At 37.6% G+C, this 23,633-nt stretch overlaps 2 protein-coding genes across 2 annotated transcripts in view; both read right to left on the bottom strand.

Moving 5' to 3' along the window:
* Positions 1–3,212: 3,212 nt before the first annotated feature.
* SOX7 (SRY-box transcription factor 7) lies at positions 3,213–12,164 on the bottom strand. Its single transcript, XM_039323544.1, has 2 exons — positions 11,796–12,164; positions 3,213–6,042 (listed from the first exon to the last, which is right to left on the bottom strand). Exons 1-2 carry the CDS (start codon positions 12,031–12,033, stop codon positions 5,150–5,152), a joined length of 1,131 nt encoding a protein of 376 aa, XP_039179478.1. The 5' UTR covers positions 12,034–12,164; the 3' UTR covers positions 3,213–5,149.
* A 5,599-nt stretch (positions 12,165–17,763) lies between these two features.
* The window catches only part of PINX1 (PIN2 (TERF1) interacting telomerase inhibitor 1), a 49,804-nt gene continuing 43,934 nt past the window's right edge, over positions 17,764–23,633 (bottom strand). The window contains exon 7 of the mRNA XM_039323545.1: positions 17,764–18,404. Within this exon, the coding sequence (XP_039179479.1) occupies positions 17,889–18,404 (516 nt within the window). The 3' untranslated portion in view covers positions 17,764–17,888. The remainder of the gene's footprint in view (positions 18,405–23,633) is intronic.

The following is a 23,633-nucleotide window of genomic DNA, read 5'->3' as shown; positions in this document are numbered from 1 at the left end:
TTTGAAAAGCCCTGTTCTTATTCATCCTATTGTATTAAAACACCATACAAATCCAAGCTGCATTAGCTTTCCCATTTTACTTACCCACAGATTACACGAGACATCACATGGACAGAACTGATACCAAGTATATCAACTGTAGCCCTTTCTTCGGGAATTGCAAAATGTGGGGCTAGGAGCTCCATGTTTTCCATTTTATATGGCCATATCAAGTGTCTTTCCATTGTGCAAAAAGGAAACTAATACTTGCTGTTCAATATTATCCACAAAATGGTAGCATGCCTGCTCCTTGGAGTTTGTACTTTTTTAGAAAAGACACTTAGAGTAGTTTCCTATCAGGAAGGCTGTAATAATATTGCAGAGAGGAGTAGCCTTTTTCATTATAGGCAATTCATTCTCCTGATCAGCTGGGAGGCTGTGGGAGATCTTCTAAGGATGCAGATACTTCAGTTGAAGAAAGGAGACCAAACCTGTCCAATATCTTTGAGGAACTTGCAAAGGGGGAACTTTAAGGGGGAAAAAATGGAAGAATTTCTTCTCACCAAGATCTTGCATTCCCATTTCCATTCTTATTTTCTTTTCTTTTACCTGAAAACCATACTGCTAAAATCAGTGGTACAGTTTTGTACCATCTACCAGACTGGGAGATCAAAAAAGTCAAGATGCAAGGCTCCACCTCTTTGTTATGGCCATTGCATGTGTCTGATAAAAAGAGATACAACTTACTACTTGATAAGATAGGAAAATGTGGGTTAGACAGCATCACCACCAGATTGATTCGTAACTGGCTGACCAACCGCACTCAACATGTGGTCCTCAATAGAACTGCATTTACATGGAGGGAAGTATGCAGTGGGGCACCCCAAGGCTCTGTTTTAGGCCCAGTACTCTTCAACATCCTCATCAATGATTTGCATGAGGGGAACTCATCAAATTTGCAGATGATACTAAGCTGGCAGGAATAGCCAACACTCCAGAAGATAGGCTTAAGATACAGAAGGATCTTGACAACTTGAATATTGAGCGCTATCTAACAAAATAAAATTCAATGGTGAAAAAAGTAAGGTTCTACAATTATGCAAAAAACCCCAAATGCACAAGTACAGTACAGCTCAATAGTAGTAACTGTGAGAGGGATCTCAGAGTCCTAGTGGACAATCACTTAAATATGAGCCAGCAGTGTGCTGCAGCTGCCAAAAAAGCCAACACAGTGCTAGGCTGCATTAACAGAGGGATAGAATCAAGATCACGTGAAGTGTTAATACTACTTTGTAATCCCTTGGTAAGGTCACACTTGGAATACTGCATCCAGTTTTGGTCACCATGATATAAAAGTGATGTTAAGACTCTAGAAAGAGTGCAGAGAAGAGCAACAAAGATGATTAGGGGACTGGAGGTTATAACTTATAAGGAACGGTTGCTGGAATTGGGTATGTCTAGTAGTTTAATGAAAAGAAAGATTAGGGGTGATATGATAGCAATGTTCCAATATCTCAGGGGTTGCTACAAAGAAGAGGGAGTCACACCATTCTCCAAAGCACCTAACAGCAGGACAAGAAGCAGTGGATGGAAACTAACCAAGGAGAGAAGCAACCTAGAACTAAAGAGAAATTTCCTGACAGTTAGAACAATTAATCAGCAGAACAACCTGCCTCCACAAGTTTTTAAGAAAAGATTGGAGAACCATTTGTCTCAAATTGAATAGGGTTTCCTGCTTGAGCAGGGGGTTGGACTAGAAGACCTCCAAGCTCCCTTCCAACAATGTTATTCTATTAAGTACTATCATCTTCAGACTCTTAGTAATGGATGGAAACTAATCAAGGAGAGAAGCACCCTAGAACAAAGAAGAAATTTCCTGACACTTAGAACAATTAATCAGTGGAACAACTTGCCTCCAGAAGTTGTGAATGCTCCAACACTGGAAATCTTTAAGAAGAGATACCATTTGTCTGAAATGGTATATAGGGTTTCCTGCCTGAGCAAAGGGTTGGACTAGAAGACCTCCAAGGTCCCTTCCAACTCTGTTATTTCTATTTCTATTATTTCTATTCTAAACTTCAAGCACACAGCCATGGCCTTTGCTTTTTTAACCTTCTCTTTTTGAGCAACCTCAGGATGCTTCAAAGGCTGAACATGTGCTCTGGGGGATATTTTCAAACTCCACCATTCCAAAAAAGGAGAATAGTTTTTTCCAGTATTAGAATTCTAGAATTCTGGCAAGATGCTGTAGAAGGCAAAGAGAATAGTCTTGAAAGACAGTGGGAAGATCTGTTACCAAGGCAATGATCAGACAAGTAAGTCTTGATCTCATTGCAAGAAACGTAAGAAAACCCCTGAGACAATTACTAATCCACATAAATAGAGGAGGGAAACACATTTAGACCTTCAAGATTCTATTAATATAGCTGTTCTAATAAAAGTAGTTTTAGACCCACATGATACTGGTTTCTTAGTCTGAGCCTTCTTATAGGGCTGACAGTAACTCTCTTTTTTTCTAGCATTTGGGTAAGAACTTGGAGACATTGAATTCTCTGAAGCATTAATTCTTTAAATGAAGAGCTGCCTCTAGTCTTAAGATTGAAATGCTGAATTTAGGGGAAAACATCTCTGATGTCTAGGGAGCTCATATTATGTGGGAAATACAAGGAGCTTTCCAATAAGTCTCCCAATATGAATCTACAAGGAGCTCAGCCTTTCAAATAAACAAAAATAAGCTATCACAAGGATTCACTTAAATGAAGTGAGGGTTGAAGAACAATTCAAAGCCAGGTCTATTTAGGATCACTTAAAGAGTATGACCAAACTAACCCCCCAACCCCCAAGCAGCCGTTTTCCAACTCTATCCCTTTATGAAAAAAAAAATCTGTCTTGTTCTATGCATCATGCTTTCAGGTATACTGAAATTCCAGGTGTTATATATCTTATACCTGGCATCAGCTTCATTTGAATTGTAGTTTGTAAAGTTTACATCAATTGCAGATTATAAATCCAGTGAGCTAGATATAAAGTTATCAGAGAAATTAACTTTAATAAAAGATATTGAAATCTAGGTGAAAATAGTAGATAAATTATCATAGATGGAGTTCCTCCCTTATACTACTGCCTCCGTGTATCTAAACAGATCGACCATCTTTACATAAAATATTGAAATACAACATTCAGCTGAAATTATCAAGCACACAGAGTAACACACAAAATAATTATCTTAACAATTCATGTTTAGTTCATTTATTCTTTAATATATATAAAAACATTATTTGTAGATTAAACCACACATTTGAGGAACAAAATTAGAAATGCAGAATGATGTAAACTAGCTAATTAATCATTACATTACCATTAAACTGTTAAATAACTGATTAACAAAGAAACAGTTGATTTCCATCAATATAAGGAAGTTCTACCAATAAAAATGAATGGTGAGGAAGGGAATAATCTGTAAAACATACATATATATACAGTGCCATTCCAGGCAAAATAAGACATAGAAATGTTTACTTTTAAACACAAAGGAATATTTTTTTCAAGGATGTTTTGATAAAAATGGAGCATTACTAATACAAATTCTTTTCTACAAAACTCTCCCCAATCTTTTGCCAGCAGTATAGATGAAGCTGGCTGACAGACTTTTAAACTCAAAAATAGCTTCTGGGAGGGGATAAAGTAGATGTAGGCAGGGTTATTAAGAAAGGAGTTTTTAATAATTATCTTAATCTAAGTTACCCATCTCTTTGACATTCTTTGTTGACAGTTTAAATCATAGGGAGTCTAAAGCACAATTACAAATATGTTAAGACTATTAGCTCTCATATGTAACCAGCTTGGGTGATGATGGCTGTCAGCTACTTGTTATGGAAGATGCTTCCATCTGGAAAACAACTTGTTATGGAAGATACTGAACTCCTGTTTTTCCCCACTCCAAATTCCCTGATCTATTTAGATTAGAATTAAAAGTATATAAAACAAGTGAACCATCCTCACCCTGAAATGTTCAGTTCTGATCTTGAAATGATTTGCATACCTCTTGCTAAAATTGTTATTAAGATAAACTTCACTTATTTTGACACTTGAAATGCATTCTCAAATGCTCATATTTGCACCTGATGCTTCTATCTTGGTTGTGCCCAAACATACAACACTGTACCAATCTCTTCCACAGACAAGGAGAAAAGAGAAGATCCTGAAAGAAGCAAAGGGCAACAGCCAAATTGTGGCTGCTACAATGAGACTTAGCAAATTGTTGTTCAAAGCTACGTGCAATTCTTCTGACCTATATTTTGTGATGAGATTACATAGCCACATTTACCACTGATTATGATGAAATCCCACGTTGTTTTGATCCATTTTGCCATAGACAATGCTCAGTTTGTCAAAATGTGTGAAACTGAAAAGAGATGATAGGTGGTTTGCAGCATGAGGCCCTTGTAGAATTTGGAAGCTGTAAGAGTTGGTAGGAGAGGGACAACACTTTTAAAGAGCTATATATTCATTTGATTATTTAGACATAGTTTACTAATTTTAAGATAAAATTTGTTTGGCCAAAGATAATAGGAAGATAAGTGGCCCAATAACCAAGGATAATGATGCTTCTATGGTAGCACTTTTGACATTGTTACATATTCTGTCTCAGCTTTGGCAGGGAAAAAAATCCTATGCAAGCCCATGGGAACAAATGGGAATTGTGCAAAGAGCAAAAAACACTTGAGAAACTGTTAAACATCAGAGTCTGCTTAGCAGTGGTTTCTCTAGGAAATGCATTCAAGGGCATCTTTGGTTGAAAGACTCCATAAGTGTTCATGTATACCTCCTGATGTCATTCCTCTGGAAGTAGACCAGATTTGAAATTATTATTATGCTATATCAGCTGGGCCCCTCAGCTTGATGAAAGAACAAGGATTCTTTAATCTAAGTCAACGTATTAAGGTGCCTTGATGCATCACTGAAGATGTATCCTTTTAATTGGGATACAAAGACACTTCTGAAGACAGATGCTCAATAGTTAGACTGGGTACAAAGAATGTTGGCAAACTGGAGTAATTATATAAAAAGAGAACCCCAAAGTTATTTCAATTTCAGAGTGGGAAATCCTGAGAAATGGAAACCCTCTGTCCAGCAAACTGGTCCATAGCACAAATCTCACTCCTCTGACCTAAGAAATGCTGTAATTGTTGTAATAAGTAGCTGTTGCATCTGCAAGGACAGAAATTAGGCTGGTTTCTGAGGAATGTGAGCTGCTTGCTGTCTGAGAAATCTGGACATGTCCATTGATGGTGAGCCCACTAGGCTCTGGATGTCCAGGGGCACTGAGATACTGGTCAAACTCATTGCGGTCCATCTCCTCTAGAAGGTCGGCTTGGCTCAATTGATCCAGGCTATCAAAGTTCTGATGCTCCGGGGGAGGTGAGAGCTGGCCAAGATGGTTGTGGAGGCTGGGGACTTGGAGATTAGGAGGGAAAGCTGGGGAATAATAATTTCCTGTGGGAGGTGCTGGGCAACTGGAAGAAGCAGAGTGCATAGAGGAGGCTGACTGAGAGACTGGCATATGACCCAGAGAGTGATTGCACTGGAGAGGGCTGGTGGCATATTCTAGAGAGTAGGTGTCTCCAGACATATGGAGATGGTGTGGGTCTTCAGGACAAGGGGAGGAGAAGAAGCTCTGCTCAGGATCTATCACATCCAAGGGTGACATCTCAGGAGGAGTAGGCAGCCCATATGGATAAGTGTCCATCGGATTACCTGTGTTTGTGCTCTGGACCTCCTGGTATCTTCTAATGTTTGGCATTACTGAGGCAGCTGAGTATTCATCTTTCTCACACACTGCTCGGCTGCATACTCTTTTCTCAGGCATGTGGTCCTGGTCCCTGGAGAGGCTACCCAGCAGGAAGCCTGGCTCCACCCGCTTGCAGATCCGCTTGACCTGCTTCTTTCTTCTGGGCCGATATTTGTAGTTGGGGTAGTCTTGCATGTGTTGAACCCTCAGCCTTTCTGCCTCTTCAACATAAGGCCTTTTCTGAGATGGGGTTAAAGACTTCCAGGACTTGCCTGTAAGGAAAAAGAGAAATTTCCCTTTTTATATTGTAAAGGATGAATTAAGGCCCTTCCCATCCGTTGGTGAATTAAACTGACATCTATTTGCTGCTCTCCATTCCACCTCTTCATATTATTTCCATTCAGACACAGGAACATGTATTCAATAACAAAAACAACATCTTTTGTTGTTCTGCAAAGTGCCATACATATAGCAAATCCTAATATTTTGACTCTTGGGGAATAGTGGAAGAATTGTTCCCTGTGCAAATTCATGCAGGCTCCTTTGGAGTTGGGTGGCTAATAGATTAAATTTAAAAACAAAACAAAACAGGAAATAAGGATTGCATAAAAGTACTCTCCACCGGATCGTATCAAATTGAGGCTTGCTCATGTATTCCATACAGGCCCACCTTCTTCCCCTTTGAGATGGCAAAAGTGATGCATATGACTTTGCATTTGACATTTATCTTGGGTCAAGTGAGAAACTCTTCCAATGTTTGTTGGTGAGACAGCCATTTTTCCCCATAAACAGAATGGTAGGTATGGTCTTCCTTGATGTAAGACTCCAGATTCATTTTATATAAGATTGCCCAAAGAATAAAATCACTGCCAGAGGTCCTTTTCTCCTCTCAAAAATAAATGAGTAGTTTACAGAGAGGGGCCTTCTAAACAGCAGCTCTTAAATGAGAAATGTTCAAGACAATGAATGCACTTAGCACAAGACACAGTTACCTTGTCTGGCACTGGCTTGTTCTTTAAATCCTAGACTTTTAAATTTTACAAACATTACTTGTTGGATTTATTCATTTTTAGTTACTCTGCTCAATTTTTTACTATCCTGATTGATTTTTGTATCCAATTTATAATTTTAGACACTATAGCATAGTTATTTGTGGACCACAAGAGTGAGTAAACCTGCTCACTTTAAAAAAAAACCGTCCCCCAAATAATTTTACAACCATGAAAAACTTATTTTAGGTATGATAGTTTTACTCTGTTTTCTAGCTCAAGTGTGGGGAAGTAAAGTGCACTTTGTTTTCTGAAGTTATGATCAGAAAGGACTGTATGGGACCCAGCAGGTTACAGACTGTCATGTTTCTTCTTATTTAAAAAATCAAGTATTAGCCATGACTAAGTTTTATTTCCTGAAGAACCCAATTTCATAGGACTGTTGCAGAAATAAAGCAAAAACTGTACATTCTGCGTATGGAATTTGTGTCATAAATAATAAAAATACCAGCTCATAATTAATGTTGATTAACTATGAGTGGGTGCGGTCTACTGGGTGGGTGTGGATGGAGTGGGTGCGGCCTGCGACCAGGGCAAATGCCAAAGCATGGTCCACTGGAGGAGCCTCACTGTTTCTCTCAGGCCATGCCGGGGGGGGGGGGGGCTTATGGAGCTAAGACTGAATGTATTTCAGCATAGATGGCCACCACAAAATTGTACATTGGCTCCCAGACGACCTGGGCCAGGGCCAAGGCAGAGGGGGCCGTTCCCTCACTGTTTCCAGGATGGCTTCGCGGGTTGCATGAAACCACTTCGCAGGCCGCATCCCCAGGCCTTGTGTTTGACATGTCTGCTCTATTTGGCTATTAACAGCAACAGCCCTAAAAACACCTATCCCACCATAACTATCCTTTTTTTTAAAAAAGCTATCTAAACTACTGGCCATCACCAAATTTAAGGCTAAGGAATTTCTTTATTCAATGACACTCTAGATGTCTTTTCTCTTCTATTCATGGAAGCTACCTGTCCATCGACTGCATTGGGCCAGCTTTCCCAAATCTAAACATCTTCCCTGATGTGTGAACTTCAGCACAAAGAATTATCCAGCCTAGACTGCCTTAACTAAGAATTATGGGGAGTCCCCACACATCTGGAAGGCCTCAAGCTTGGGAAAAAGACGATGAGACATTCCTTGCAAACTTTGAAAAATAAAGTAAGACAATACAATTTTTTGATAAAAATTTAAATCTTTTATGAGAGAAGTAGCATGTTTCTAATATAATTCTTTATCTTCACTTGAGGACAGAATAATCATATGAAAAGTAAAATATAGAAAATAAACACTGGTGTCCTACTGGCATGTAAACGCCTCATGAAATATGAGGACATTTTTGTTTCCAGAGTGTTAAAAAGTACCACCAAATCCCAATATATATTTTGGACATTTTCATATGCTTTTGTTTACCAAAACAAAATTTAACTTTGAAACCATAGTTCACATTTAATGCCAGATATTCCTAGCAACCAAAGTGCTTAGCGCACTGAGCAAAGCCCTTCAAAGCAAAGGAATTATGAGCTAAATATAGGCAATGAAACTTTAAATGAAAAATTTGTAGTATTACCTGTATATAAAAGTTGTATCAAAAAACTGTAGTTACAAAGTATATACATTATCAAAAATTAATTGGGAGTTTCATTTCCAAGGCTTCCCTACGATACTTTTGTGAAACTTAAGGTTAAAATAGTAATATAAATACTTTGTAATAACAAAAATGCAAAGGAGTTGTCAATGGGTCTGAATCTAAATTGTTCCGTCCCCACAAGTCAACATGGAACACCAACAAAATACATGTTAATTTGCCAATAAAAGCCAATTTAATTTGCAAGGAAAAAAAAGTTCACCCTGCTTTGGAAACTAAAGCTATTTTGCTTTTAATATGTTAGACTGAAGTTTAATTAGTGCTCATTTGGGAAAATGCCCAGCTGAATAAAACAGAGTTTGCTTCTGAATGGAATGTATAACATTGTATTGTTAAAGTACTTATGGCATGTAAAACCACAAGGAGACTTTTTCCTCTCTTAACACTGAATGATAGTTTTTGTTGCTTATGTCATCCATATTCTCAAATGCTTCCTTCAAGATAGAGGCGGTATACACTTTTAACTTGGAAAAATTAAAGTAAATTTATATGTGAGATTGCCAACATCTTATGAGATTATATTTCAAACACCAGTTTGGAGAGCACTCATTGCAAAATTAAGTTTCACATTTTGTTGACCAATTCAAAATATAATACTCCTAGCCATTCATGTGACAAAAGTAACAATTCACAATTGCTCCGGTCCTGGGTGGAGAAAAAAAAAACATCAGGAAAAAAAGTAAAAACCCAGCACTTTATCTCTTCTTTGCTGTTACATATTAACACATTTAACTCATCTTGAATCTGCTGCTCAAGGATGCAAATTAGGTAATTTATGAAGATAAGACTGGTATGTATCAATTATCCTCAGCGCAGTATCTCTGCCTATAACTTATTTATTTTAGCTGAGAAAAAAAATCAGCATTCTATATTCTTATTAAAGTTATTTCCTTTAGATGTAGACTTTGTTATATACTACTACATATGAACTTCATCATATGTGGAGCACAAATTTACAATCCATGTCCACTTTTTTTAGGGGGATAGGACCCGCAGCAAATTTCAAGAACTCCAGTAGGAAATAGGCAGAATGTGGAAATATGATTCAATGGTATTAATTATAAAATGTTGCATATCAGATCAGAGCTTCATAATGCTGTATTATAGAATAATACAAATGGAATAGTCAATGATTACAAAGAAAAATATTGGGGTCATTTTGGAGAATTATATGAATGTTTATGATATTCAGCAGCTGTGGGGAATAAAACAAAAATTTTACTTTGGGAAATATTAGGAATTTATTATTTATTTATTAAATTTATTTGCTGCCCATCTCACCACGAGGAGACTCTGGGCGGCTTTCAGAATGGCACTGAAATCTCCAATACAGAGTGATCCTTTTTGTAGATGTCTAGTGTGACCACTTTTGCAATGCTGTGCTGTTTATATCTCCAGGTTATTGCCTTGAAAAAAATATGTCAACAAGAAAAGGCAAAACTACAGAAATCGAACGCCTGTCTCTCCAGAGGAAAGACTTTTTCACATAGAGAGAAAAATGACATACAAGATAGACATATGATTAAAATCAACCTTCCTAACACTGGGGAGAATATGTGTCTCACTTAACACGGAGAAATAAGCTTTACAATATTTTGCAATAAAAAATATTTTAAAATTAAGAAGTCCCCCAAGCACTCAGCACCACCACCATATCACACTATACATACTCATACTAACTTGAAAAGAAATCCTGTCAGTATTAATTAGGTTTCTTTCCAAGTGAAACATAAACATAAGATAGTGATACCCCTTTGGAAATTGCTATAAAATTTCCATTTAAAAAGATGAAAGGATTTTGAATGAGCCTAGTACAGCTTTTAGAAATGCCAGGAGATGCAGCACTCTATTACTACGTTCCTAATTCAGAGAAAGTCTTAGTGAATTCACTGAGATTATTCCTGTGATATGCAGCATCCCGGAGAATGCCATCACTGAAAGTCTGATCAGAAAGATGACTTACTGAATTTAGTTAGGTTTATTCCTTGGCAAATGGGCATGACATTGTAGTTTAGAAAGCATTATAAATGGGTGTTGAAATAAGAGTATTCACGTAATGATAGAAATCCCTGCTCCCTAAGTTTAAATCAATTCCAGGATGTTATTGAATTGCTTCATGGTTAACAAATTATATTTGGTAACTTTGTGTTGGTTTTGAAAAATAATTTTATCCTTATTGATTTTTTTTAACCAAAATATTTTTGCACTTTCAATTTTGATGCCTTTGACGCTGCTTGCAAGATTAAAAATTAAAAAGTGCTGCCTAACTCCATAACAAATATTTTGACATGCACTCCACAAAGATTTAAAAAAAATATAAAGATTCACATTATTTATTTTCATTATTTTTTTCCAGATTAGCAGAGTGTTATTAGTGTAGCAAATAAGGCATCCAAATCAAAAGATTAAAATATAATTTGATTTGATAATATAATTTGATTTAAAAAATACATATACATCTAATTATACCTTAAAACGTCTGGGAAAAAATAGCTGCAATGTAGGATTTGAAAATACATTTCTCTGTATTTGCCTGCAAAACTTATATTATCCTTACTTTCTTTACTACCACGTTAGAAAACTTTTCAAAATTCTTAGCACTATCCCAAGTGATCTTGAACACACTGAAGAAATATTTTTTAAATTTGCACTTCTGTAATTCATCAGATTTGCAATACATTTTCGAATTGATTTGCTTTCCCCAAAGTTCTGTGGTAATTCAAATACTTAATACCAATGGCAGCAATAATATGAAACTTGACATTATTTTAGAAAAGTTAGCACCTTTTAAATTTAGATACCCAAATACATCCTCAAGAAGCAATTAATAGAAAAACCTAATTTTCAAAGGCACTTTTTAAAAAAGTCACTGCTTCAGAATTTTTTCGGCTACAAATAATTATGTAAAATAATTTCAGCTAAGGGTACTTTAAGTTTAACTATTCTAGATCCAATTCTCCGAGAAGAGAATTGACGGGGGGGGGGGAACTCTATTGCGTTGCAACCCAACTAGAGACGAATAATTCTAAGGTTACGCTTTCTGAAGACATGACATTTCTTCCCTCTTAAATCTCTTCCAACACCAGAGCGAAATGCAGAAGATTTCACCCAGTAACTGCAGGAGAAGAATTGTAGGCGTCGCACCGCTCCCCAAATGCACGGAGGAGGCAGAAGGGTTTGGCTCTACCCGTAATTTTGTTTTTCACTGGCCAACCGCAAACCGAAACATCCCGGCCGAGGTCATTCGGTGCTCGGCACAGCGAGCGACTTCGAAAGCAGGAGGGGCGCAAAAGGCGCCAAAGTCCCGCTCCGCTCCCTCCGGCGGGCTCAGCTCACCCAGCATCTTGCTCAGCTCGGCGTTGTGCAGGTCCGGGTTCTGGACGGCCAGGCGCTTCCTCTCGTCCTTGGCCCACACCATGAAAGCGTTCATGGGGCGTCGGATGCGGCTTTCGGGGTTACCCTTCTCGGTCCGGGGCACCGCGGAGGCTGAGGTGCCGCTGCCCCCGTCGGGCAACTCCAGAGCGGAGCAGTCCAGCCTCTCCGCCCACGCGAAGGAACCCAGCAGCGAAGCCATGCCGTCGAGGCACGCGGGACTCGAGCCGGCGCCCCTCTCGCCGACCACGCACCGCCCGCCGCACGGACCCTCAGCCTCGACCCGCAGCCCCAGCAAGCGCCTTTCCCGCGGCCTCGCTCTATTTATGAGCTTCGATGAGCTTCCTCCGGGGCCGTCTGGGAAGCGGCCGGCCCCGCCTTGAGCGCGCCCTCCGTCCCTCCCTCGCCTCTTGCCGGAGGGTGAGGCGCAGGTCGCGGGGAAGGCGAAAAAGAGGCGCGGGCAGGGCAAGCGGGCCGCCTTCCCTTCGCTCCGAGTACAGGTGTAAGCGGAAAACAGTGCCTCTGAGCAAGCACCGAGTGCTGCCTGCCTTCAAAGGCAAGGCTCGCCTTACGATCCGTGATAGATGCCGGGCGACACCGTCCCCAGGCAGTTGCCACGCACGATAGCAGCCTTCCTTCCCACTCCCCACCTTGCAGCTTGGCGCCCTCCAGATATAAAGAGCAGGGACAGTTTGGCCTCTCTTTTAATAGAAATGAAGCCCAGGGGGCTGTTACCGATCCCCAGAAACTCACACCTATCGCATCCCTTCATTAGAAAGAACCACACATGCTCTTGTTTTAAGATGTTGATAATGGTGAAAGATGGCAGAAGGAACTACAGAACGCAACCCCTGAAGAAAATACTGCAAAATCTTGGTGTTTCTTCTATTTCCACCTACACCAGAATCACTAAATTTCTCTGATTCAGCAACATGTCTCAACTCTGAGAAAGGCATATATACAAAAAATTTCCATCACTTTCTCTTAGCTTATTCTTATTCCAGGTGAGTTTGCCCATATGACTGTGCACCTACTCACCTAGATTGCTAACTTAATCCATTTTCTGGGTTTACAGAATACATTGACAAATAAAATAGGGCTAGGTTAGGGTTCAAAAACTTTCTTTGCTGACATCCTGTTGTTATCCAGATTTCTGCAGCTTAGAGCTGGTTCCTTAAATTAACCAGAGTTGGATTTACAAAACATGCAAGCCACAAAAAATGGAACGAATTAGGTAGTTATCTAGTTATGCATGTTGCAAAAATGTTGAATTTGAGTTTATGATAACAAAATAGAAATAGGAGATGGGAAATACAGTCCTTCCCTTCCTCCCTGTTATTTCTTTGGATTGTATATTCCTGTGAATAGAATATGTTTGGTTACATTGATATAAATATATCCATCTACAAGGCTCTCCCCTTAGGAATACATGAAGCTAAATACAGGTAGTCCTGAAGTCACAACCACAATTGAGCCCAAAATTTATATTGCTAAGTAAAACATTTGTTAACTGTCCCATGTTACAACTTTTCTTGCCATACTTGTTAAGTGAATCATTGCATTTGTTAAGTTAGTAACACGGTTGTTAAGTGAATCTGAGTTCCCTATTGACTTTGCTTGTCAGAAGGTCGCAAAAGGGGATCACATGACCCCAGGACACTGGAACTGTCATAACTATGAATCACTTGCCAAGCATTGAATTTTGATCATGTGACTATGGGGATGCTGCAACAGTCGTATGTGTGAAAAAAGGTCATAAGTCACTTTTTTCAGTGCCGTAACTTTGAACGGTCACTAAATGAACTGTTGCAAGTCGAGGACTACCTGTAACTTGCTCACTTCAAGCCATTGATCTTTATAGCTCAGTATATATATAGCTGGCTATAGCGCCATAGAAATCTTTTGAAGTCCTTCCAGACAATCGCAAGGAATGACCCTGAGACATGATTCTTTCCCAAATACAGTTTAAGCATCACGTTTAAACATAAAACTCTGTATGGTTTACATGTCAAATATTCTTTCCAAACTAATAATACAATATAATTCAAGATGCACACATTAATTCCTTGTTGGTGTGGGCTATTGCTATTAGTGAGTTAAAATCTATCTTAAAATGATTTGGCTTTATTGGACAAATTGCCACAAGTTCCCGGTTTGTGTGTCTTCTGGGCACACAGAATTAATACTATCATGTTGTAAATGACCCAGAGTCACTTGGGTGAGATGGGCGATGCAGAAATTTAATAAATAAATAAAAATAAATATGTAAATATAAATATATAAATCATTTGGGCCGCTCTAAGGAGAGGTAGTTCCATACTTCTTGCAAACCCTCAAAATGGATAAATTTTATAATAGGTTAAATATATATTGTGTGAATACAGTTCATATTATTTGTTCAGTCCTTTCTAGTTCTGGTATCATTGACAGATAACAGGCAAAGAATGTAGAATGGTTTCTGTTGACTGCTACTGTCTTGGCAAAAGCTTTTCCTATCATTCTCATTTAACTTTTAACGTGTAGGATCAAATTGTCATAGGTTATGATAATAGGTACAGTATTTGATTCACAGATGTTCTCTTTTGAATCAGAAAGTTCAGTCAATCTTCCCTCTCCATTCCCCTCTTCTAAATTTAGATTTCTTTGTGAGAGAAGCTGGCACAGGGCAGGAGAATGTCCTGCTCTTCACTGGAAGTTGGTTGCCAACCACAGAGGTCCAGTGTAGCTCTTGGATATTTAAATTTGCCCCCAAACTGGACATTTAAGTTTGCCATTCAATGTGGGCTGCAAACTCCAACTGACTGATAGGGCATGCTGAGATTGAGGAGGGCATTAACTGTTTACTTTGGCAACTTCAAGCCTCTGTTATAACCAAGAAATTCATATGTAGAAAACAACTATTTCCTTTAATTAGAAATAACTTTTGGATGATTTAGTCACATAAACAGCTCCCTCAACTTCTTTGAAGACCATTAAAGGATGAAAGCTTGATACTAAAATTAGTGTTTGTTTCCATCAATTAAAACTCCTTTGACCAGTGGCCAGCTGATTTTTAGCCTAAAAGGCTTAATTATGCTAAACGTAAATGTAAGGCCAGGTGCTTCCCCCTTCTTCCTTTTTGATGACTCTGCTGTGACTAATAAGTACAAAAGCTGCCATGTTTACAGGTCTTATATTTCCTTACTCTTACTCGGACATTACATTGAATGTAATGTTAAATGTTCATAGGATTTTATACTGTTTACTAGGAGTGCACTGTATAGACACACAGACAGGAATGGGAGAGAGCTTCAACCATGAAGTTCAAGAAATGAAGTGCAGTCATTTATTTTTTAAAAAATAATTAGAAAGAAAAGTAAAATACTTACCCTGGATTCCAACTTGAGTGCCAGTGACTTACACAGAAACATCTGCCTATGTCTTGGAATATTATACAAGTGGTTATTGACCCTCCCTGATCTAGCCCATAGCACTAATCTTTCAAAGGAATGTCCCATCCAAGAACCATCCAGATCTTCTCAACCTTGGAAACTGTGTGGAAGATATGTAGACTTCATTCCTCATGCTGGCTGGATAATTCTGGGAGTTCAATCCATGTATCTTTAAATTATACTATGTATCTTTAAGAAACACTAGAACAGGGGTGGGGAACCTTGGCTCTTTTATGCCATGTGGACTTCAACTCCCAGAATTCCTGAGTCAGCCATACTGGCTCAGGAATTCTGGGAGTTGAAGTCCACAAGTTATAAAAGAGCCAAGGTTCCTCATCCCTGTTCTAGTGTTTCTTAAAGATACATAGTATAATTTAAAGATACATGGATTGAACTCCCAGAATTATCCAGCCAGCATGAGGAATGAAGTCTACTAGAAGAATCAAGTTTAGCCAGATTTTGCCACCTGCTGAGGCAAATGAATAACAGAATACCAGACTTGGAAGAGACTTTAAAGGTAGTTCAATCTCCCTGTTCAAGCAGGAAACCTTATATCATTTCAAACTGTTGTCCAATCTCTTCTTAAAAACCTCCAGTGTTGGAGCATCCACAACTTCTGGAGGCAAGTTGTTCCACTGATTCCACTTCTGTCAAGAAGGCCTCAGGAACAAGTTCTGTTCAAAGATAGTGCCAGTAGAGAAGGGGTCTTCAAACCTGGCCCTTTCATGATTTGTGGACTTCAACTCCCAAAATTCCTCAGCCAGCGTGCCTGGCTGAGGAATTCTGGGAGTTGAAGTCCACAAGTCATAAAAGGGCCAAGTTTGAAGACCCCTGCAGTAGAGCATGAGGTACATTAGATGAAGAGAATTTCTTAGACTCTATAGATTTTTCTCAGCTGCCTATCACATAGATTAAGATTTATTCACTAAGAGCTACAGAACTCTGCTCACTCATATTAATCTCCTTTCAGAGAAATAAACTATATTAGCTTGGATACAGAAATAATTGTAATGGTATAAAAAAGCTTCTGGCACCTGGCCAGATAGTAAGGTACAAAAAAGCAGAAAATGTAGTCTAAGCCAGTTTTAGGTTACCTCATTGAGAAAGGCCCAATCTGCTAATCCTTTAGGAAGCATAGCATAGCTCTTGATTTATATTAAGTTGTTATTACTATATGGCCTTTGCTCATAATCTAAGCTGATGTAGCAGTCAAAGAGAGGGAGAATCTAAAAGAAGCAAAATAAGAAACCAAGGTATGTACCTCTGTAAACTCTTTGCGCCCGGGAGCTTGAACTTTATTGGCTGCTATGTAAGTTCTCCCCTTGTAAAAGTTGTTTTGTTCTAAGAAATATGGAAGATCCTCTGTTATGCAAGACTGGATATCTAATTTACATTTTTGAAAGAAAGCTACATCAAATAAGCTTGGGACTAAATTGGGGGAAAGAAAAGATCTGAAGCATTCATAGATCAGAACAGAATAAAGCATACTGTACTGGACATACAAAAGATGATCTCCCAATCTTTTCCAAAAGAAGCATCAAGTTTATAACCCTCCTATTCATACTGAATTTATTTTGTTGGCCTGGTACTTTATTTTCTATTTAGGATTGGACCTCTCTTTGTTAAAATTATTATATTTTGTATTTGTTTATGTTGGTGATCCAAAAAGAGACCAACTGAAGTAGAAAAGAGCAGGAAAAATAGTGTATCTACATTTGTCTATACTCATCCATTTCATTAAATAACACTTTTTATCCCTAGTTTTATTTTTTCCTTTGAAATACCATAAAGGAAAAAGAAATCCACAGGCAACAAAATAGCCAACAATGAGTTAGTAATTCAGGTCAAAAAGGATTAACAGGGAATGATTCACTATTTCTTCTGGAAAAATTCATAAATGCTTATCATATATTGCTGATTTAATTTTCCTTTATACACCACTCAGAGTTACACCAAGTTGAGAAACCATATAAATTATTTAAATGAACAAACTATACCATGTTCTTTTGAAGTGCATCAAGAAAACATAAGGTATATGGATATTGCAAGCCATGAATTAACCACTACATCTTCTCCATTCCCCCAAAAAATCTCTGCCATAGGATTTATGGACATGCAAGTCCATAGAAGTACAGCAACTAAAGCAGATCATGAGAAGATTCAGGATTTCCTGAAAGAATTTCCAACCAACCAACACCCCTCAATGAATTGCAATGAATCTTCCAAAAGGTGGAAATAGTATGGAGGGAACAAAGACAACAAATATTCATATGGTCCCCACTCTGATTGTTGAAAACTGGGCTTTTCCCCCACTTCTTGGTTAAGGTGGATGGCAAGTCTTTTATGGGGTGGGTTTTTAAAATTAATTTGAATATTTCCTCTTCTTGACATACATAATTTTTCTATTACCTTTACTGTTTTTTTTTTTAATGTTGTATGCTTATGGAGTTGCCAGTTGTATGCTTATGGAGCTGGAAAACTAAACAAATAAGGACCATGTCCAATTTATAAAATATGCATATTTATTTGGGTAAATGTGGAAATCTAAGTATATTTCACTGAAGTTAAACATGCAGATTTATATTAGCTGGAATATTTCTTCTTCAGCTTTATTCCTTCAACATCTTCAGTTACATCCCAGTCTACTTTTTTTGCTCTTTTTCCTTCTCTTTGATTTTTGCTCTCCTAAATCATTATCATCCTTAGATATGTCAAAGGAACATTGTCCTGCTTTTTGAGAACCACTTTGAGATTCATTATAAATAAGACCACTGCTAGTTTCCTGATGCTTAGATTTCTGTTTCTTTTTCTTCTTTTGGATGTCCACTTCATCTTTGCTTGAACATAGTATCCCAGTGCAGATAATTTTTGGTTCTTCAGCCTCATCCTGTGCATGTTTGTGTCTTTTTTTCTTCTTTGTCTGGGATTCCAAACACTCCAACTTCTCAGCCACCACTAGAGGAGAATTAGCTGACTCTAGTGTGATGTAATGTTGAGTTTTCTTCAGTTTTGTCATGCACATGGCAAAATATTCCTGCACGGTAAGAGGGCTGGTTACAGTATTGCTCTTATCTACTTGGTCAGATGGCACAATTGCTTCTTTTGAATCTTCCACTGGAGAGCCTGTGCCAGCAGCATCAACCTGAGAATGAAATAAGAAGGGGTAGAAATCAGGGGAGTAAACTGAGTAAGTGCTTTAAAAAAAAATATAAACTGTCTGATACTGGATTAGACAGGGTTTTCAAAAGATCCAATACAACTTCATCCTATATTTTAAGATGGAATGCATGTATCTCAGCCCAAACCTGCTTTATTTCCTGAAACAAGACAGTCCTGCTTAGCTAAGCTCAGCACATGTCAAATCAGATGAAACCCAAAATCCATGCATGATGTACAGAAAGGACTTGTCAAATGTTCTACTTTTGCTGCTTATTTGGGAAGGCAAAATCTAAGGGGTTTGTTGAAGACCCAGTTGGCAGACGAATGTCTTTTTAAGCAACAAGTTATACACCCAATAAGAATGGAATAGCCTTTTATTTCACAGAGCAAACTCAGTAAAAATAAACATAGTAATCCTGTAAAGACAGGCCAACTCAAGAGCTGGAATACTCAACACTGCAAATCACTTAAAAAAATTCTTAAGAATTTACTCAGAGATTTTTAAGTACCCCAAGAATCACTAATGGAATTTGAAGAGCAACATTATTTTTGTTCCACTGGACTTGGTCCTTGGAGTGCATATTCATCAGGAAGTTGCCTTTTCATGCAACTCCTGATCAGGCAGATGTCCAGTCTCCCTTAACTGAATCACAATTAAATACACTTGAAAGCTGCCAGTGGTGTACCTGAAGGGCAGATTATAGTGTGCCATAAGAGGTGAATTTTAAATAATTCAACATTTTAATGAACTTCAGAAAGCGATAGTATAAATCACATTCAACAGAGGAAGTAATTGATTTCATATACACTATATGGAATTCCCAGTATGACATGAGCTTGAAAACATTTTGCTTCAAATAGTTGGATATCCTGTATTATTGTCTCACATTTTCCTGAAGAGAGTGATAGGTAAGAATGTGTGAATAAGGATATGCCTCTTTAGCCATTATCCAAAATGAAAGGTATCTCTCTCACATCTCTCACAATATGAGAGATCATTCTGGATATACGGCAGGAAGACATGTTTTCTCTGCACTTGGTATCATGTGTTCTCATTTCACTGGAAAATGGAATCAGTTTCCCCTAACATCCTACAAGTGCCCTGATGTATCAATTCATACTAGAATTACATATTTACAACAATGATTGAGAAAATGCAACTGGAGACTGATTACTGTGGTAGTATGAATATTCTTGGTATACAGATCAAATATCTCATCTTATGAAGCCTTGTTCAGTCTTAAGTTCCAGCTGGTTTTAGGTTGGGATGCTGTGAATTCCTACTGCACTGTCATAAATACTATACATCACCTTTTCCCTAAAAATCAAATCAAAACAATATGTACATATGTGTGAAGAGACAATGGTCTTTTTCTACATCTCTTTTCTATGGCAGGCCTAATTATGCCAAAATGAAAATTATTTGGAACTTAAAGCTCATTTTTGCCACTTTCTACATCCCCATTCACTATGGAACAGAAAGGAGAGATCTCAATCTTCTCAGAGAAGACATTGGCTACTAACAGAGCAAGGTTGTCCTACTGTGGCTCCTTCAGAAAAGAACTTGTGTCTTAGAAAGTTTTGTCTAGCCTCTTCCTCATTCTTTGTGTCAAACAAAAACTTTTTAAAAGAAAAAAACAAAAAATACTTTTCCAATACTTTGTTTTACTGTAGTTTCCATCTTGTGAACTTAAACAACGTGCCATTTAAAAGTTGTCAACAATGACACAACCAAAATTAAGTACTACCTAGTTTCAGCAGGAAAGAATTATTTGTTTGGGTTCTTGAAATAAAAAAATAACTTTTTAATAAAAGCATGAGTGATATTTGTGGGAGTAAGCCTCTTTGATTTCTATCTTTCTCTAATATATTTATGCAAAGAAGAAACATCAATTTGGAGTGTATCTTCTGGATAAAACATAGGTGTGCAGGCAGGCGCAAAAATATTTAATTCTTCCTTTCTTTTTTCATTATATTCTTACTACAGAAAAAATTCATCAATGGCTGTCACCAAAGTTTGCTTCACCTGAGTAAAAGAACCTTTGGTATTTCATATATTAAAATGTTTTCCCCCCCCAAAATAGCATTGTGAGTTCCATCATAATTGAGCATAAGGTGAAAGGTACAAAGACAAGAATATTAAGCTAGAAACACAAAATATTAAATCAGTTCTAAGTCAGCAACCAGGCACACGTACTCTTGCCTAAAATGGAGAAGTTCAGAGAAACCCATGATGCCTAAAGACAAGAACGCAGGCTAAACCACTCCTGTACTGACAGGAATTTTAATAACCACGGGCCACTGAACACAAAGTTAGTAGGGCATGGAGACAGGTAAAGGCAGTGTCAGCCCCAAAGCAAACTCACACACCGCATTTCGGGGACACTGATGGAGAACCATTAATCATTTGGAAAAGGTAGATGCCAGGAACACTCCCAACTGCTTCGCATGACCAACTTTCTCTTTGGAACCCTGGAAACCAGGGAAAAACAATGATGGTGATCTGAACAGTGCTGTCAGATTAAATCAGCTGCTATTTACATCAGGAAAAATGTATTAATTGGAGTCTGCAATCAAGAGGTGAGTGAAAAGGAGGAGTGGCCCCTTATCCATTGAGATGTTCCTTCTCTATCCTCAAATCTTGATATAGCTTCAGTGTTCATTCTTGACACCAGATCATTAAAATCTGGAGCCTTTTTTGCCTGGTTGCTACCCAGAGGTAGCAGCTCAGAAATGTTATCTCCAATCCAGTTTTTTGGGTGCCCAAATGGCAAGAAGAAATCCTATGTGCCTTCTTAAGACATGCAATATGGTAGATTCTGAAGAGCAGGCAGCTACAAGAAGCAGGGAACATCTGTTGAATCTGAAATGACCAAATGGGTTCATAAAAGTTATAGCTGATAATGAAATGATAGATTTGCATGGAAGTGTGGAGAATTGTTTCAGAGAAGATATGAAAGGATGAGGAGACTCAAGTTCCTGATGAAAAATAGTAATCCCTTTTTAGATAAGCAACAGCTTCCTTTTACGTGGATGCTAAAGAACGTCCTTGTAAGTTTTTAGTATCAGCTTTGTAGAAAGATACAAAAAGTCTATAAATCAAATATTTAAAATCATCAAAGAATAATATAAATATATTTGATTTTAGACAAAATTGGTAGGATAGCCCTGTAGTAAGCCTACTGCTGGGTGCATAACTTCATTAACTTGTAAAGCTATTTCTTAATATTATCAAATAATTTAGTTTGAAATATAAAATGTGCAATTAGTTGAAATGCTTTTAAATAGTAATTAAATTAGCCATTATATAAAAAACAGAGCTCCTTTCCTATGTTAATGACCAGTATGATAAACTATGATATTAAAACTGAATAGAACTTCATGCTTTTATATATACTGGTTTCCCTTTCATTTAAGTAATAGGAAAATAGACTCACTATGATTGTTGAACTGATATTATAATATTTTTTGGAAAGGATTGCATATTTTTTTCAGTTTCAAATATTTCTCTGAATATATATGCACTATAAAAACTAAACATTCCTCAATTCAAATAGCAGACTATAATGAACACAATCCTATGAAAATGAAGCATTTATTTGGCCCCTATATTAGATTAAAATTTGAATTGTACATTCCCTATAAAGGTAGTCCTTGATTTACGACCACAATTGAGCCCAACATTTCTGATGCTAAGCAAGACAGTTGTTAAGTGATTTTTCCCCATTTTATGACATTTCTTGCCACAGTTGTTAAGTGAATCACTGCAGTTGTTAAATTAGTAACATGGTTGTAAAGTGAATCTGGCTTCCCCATTGACTTTGCTTGTCAGAAGGTCGCAAAAGGGGATCACATGACCCTGGGACACTACAACTATCAGAAATATGAGTCAGTTGCCAAGTGTCTGAATTTTGATCACGTGACCAGGGGGATGTTGCAACTATCATAACTGTGAAAAACGGTCATAAGTTGCTTCTTTCAGTGACTTGTTATAACTTCAATCACTAAATGAACTGTTGTAAGTTGAGGATTACCTACATTAAGAGGAATTAAAGATGACTAAAGCATCTTTAAACAATCATTAATAATATGTGGATACTTCATCTATTCTATGTGATGGAGTAGGTGGCAGAACAGATTTCAAAACTTAAGATTATTTTTATTCATATCCAGCTATAAGTGTGATATCCCACAATATAAATTTATAAAATATTCAGGTTTTTGGGGAACTGTATTTAAAAGAGGTCCAACCAGAAAAAGTAAAAGTAAAAGCACAATGCTATGCTTTTCAGTAGAAATAGGAACTTGTTACCTATAATCTAGAAATTAGATTCCAATTTCCCATGATCAGAAGTGGTAGAAATTGCAATGCAACAATAGCTAAATTGCCCCAGATGCCTCCACTCATCTTTTGCAAAAGGATGTCAGCTGAGAGAAGCAAATAAGAAATGCAACTGATAGGACTTGACTTCAAAATAAGCAAGATATGGTACTTCCCAAACCTCTGTAGCTAAGACTAATTTAATTAAAAAACATTTGTGAAAATAATAGATGGGGAAAAGAAAACCCTATTAAAATAAGGTGAAGAGAATAAAATTAAGGGGGAAATGCTCTAATAATCTGTGTTAAGATAGCCATGGCTTGTGGGATGAGAGTAGATTGTCAAGATAAAATGGCTTGGAAAAAATGATGTCAGTATGAGCTTGGAAAAACCCTGAAGACGGAAAAGGATTCCAGCAGAGATTATAGGAGGAAGCTGTGTCAACAAGCGAAAGGGCTGGGCTTCTCAGAGATGAGGAAACGATGCTGCTTTTGAAATTGGGAATAATTGGCACTTACAGGAATTTTCATTTGTTATGTTCAAGAGTTGGAATAGGGAAATAATAATATAATTTAGTGATGGGGGAATAATCCTTTTTTTCGATTTATATGCTGAATAAGCTTTTTTTTTTTTAAAGAAATGTTCATTGCAGAATTAACATCACAGTTTGTAGGTGGGAAAGGGTGTAATTAATGTCACATAGTCCAATCAATCTGACTCCAGGTTAGCAACAGAAACAAGTAGTTCCTGCTTTGCAGACAATGAAGGAAAAGAGGCCAAGCTTATGAGAAATCTCAGATAACCAATAGCTTACCTATAAATGCAGAAACAGTCCCAATTTGTTCAAGAGTTAAGTTGGGAACTACAAGCCAGTCCCAAATAGCTAAAATG

This window comes from Crotalus tigris, unplaced genomic scaffold, assembly GCF_016545835.1.
Source record: "Crotalus tigris isolate CLP2741 ecotype Arizona unplaced genomic scaffold, ASM1654583v1 scf7180000024277.1505481, whole genome shotgun sequence".
NCBI lineage: Eukaryota > Metazoa > Chordata > Lepidosauria > Squamata > Viperidae > Crotalus > Crotalus tigris.
The sequence above is the reverse complement of the archived record's forward strand: the minus strand, read 5'-3'. Positions and strand labels throughout refer to the sequence as shown.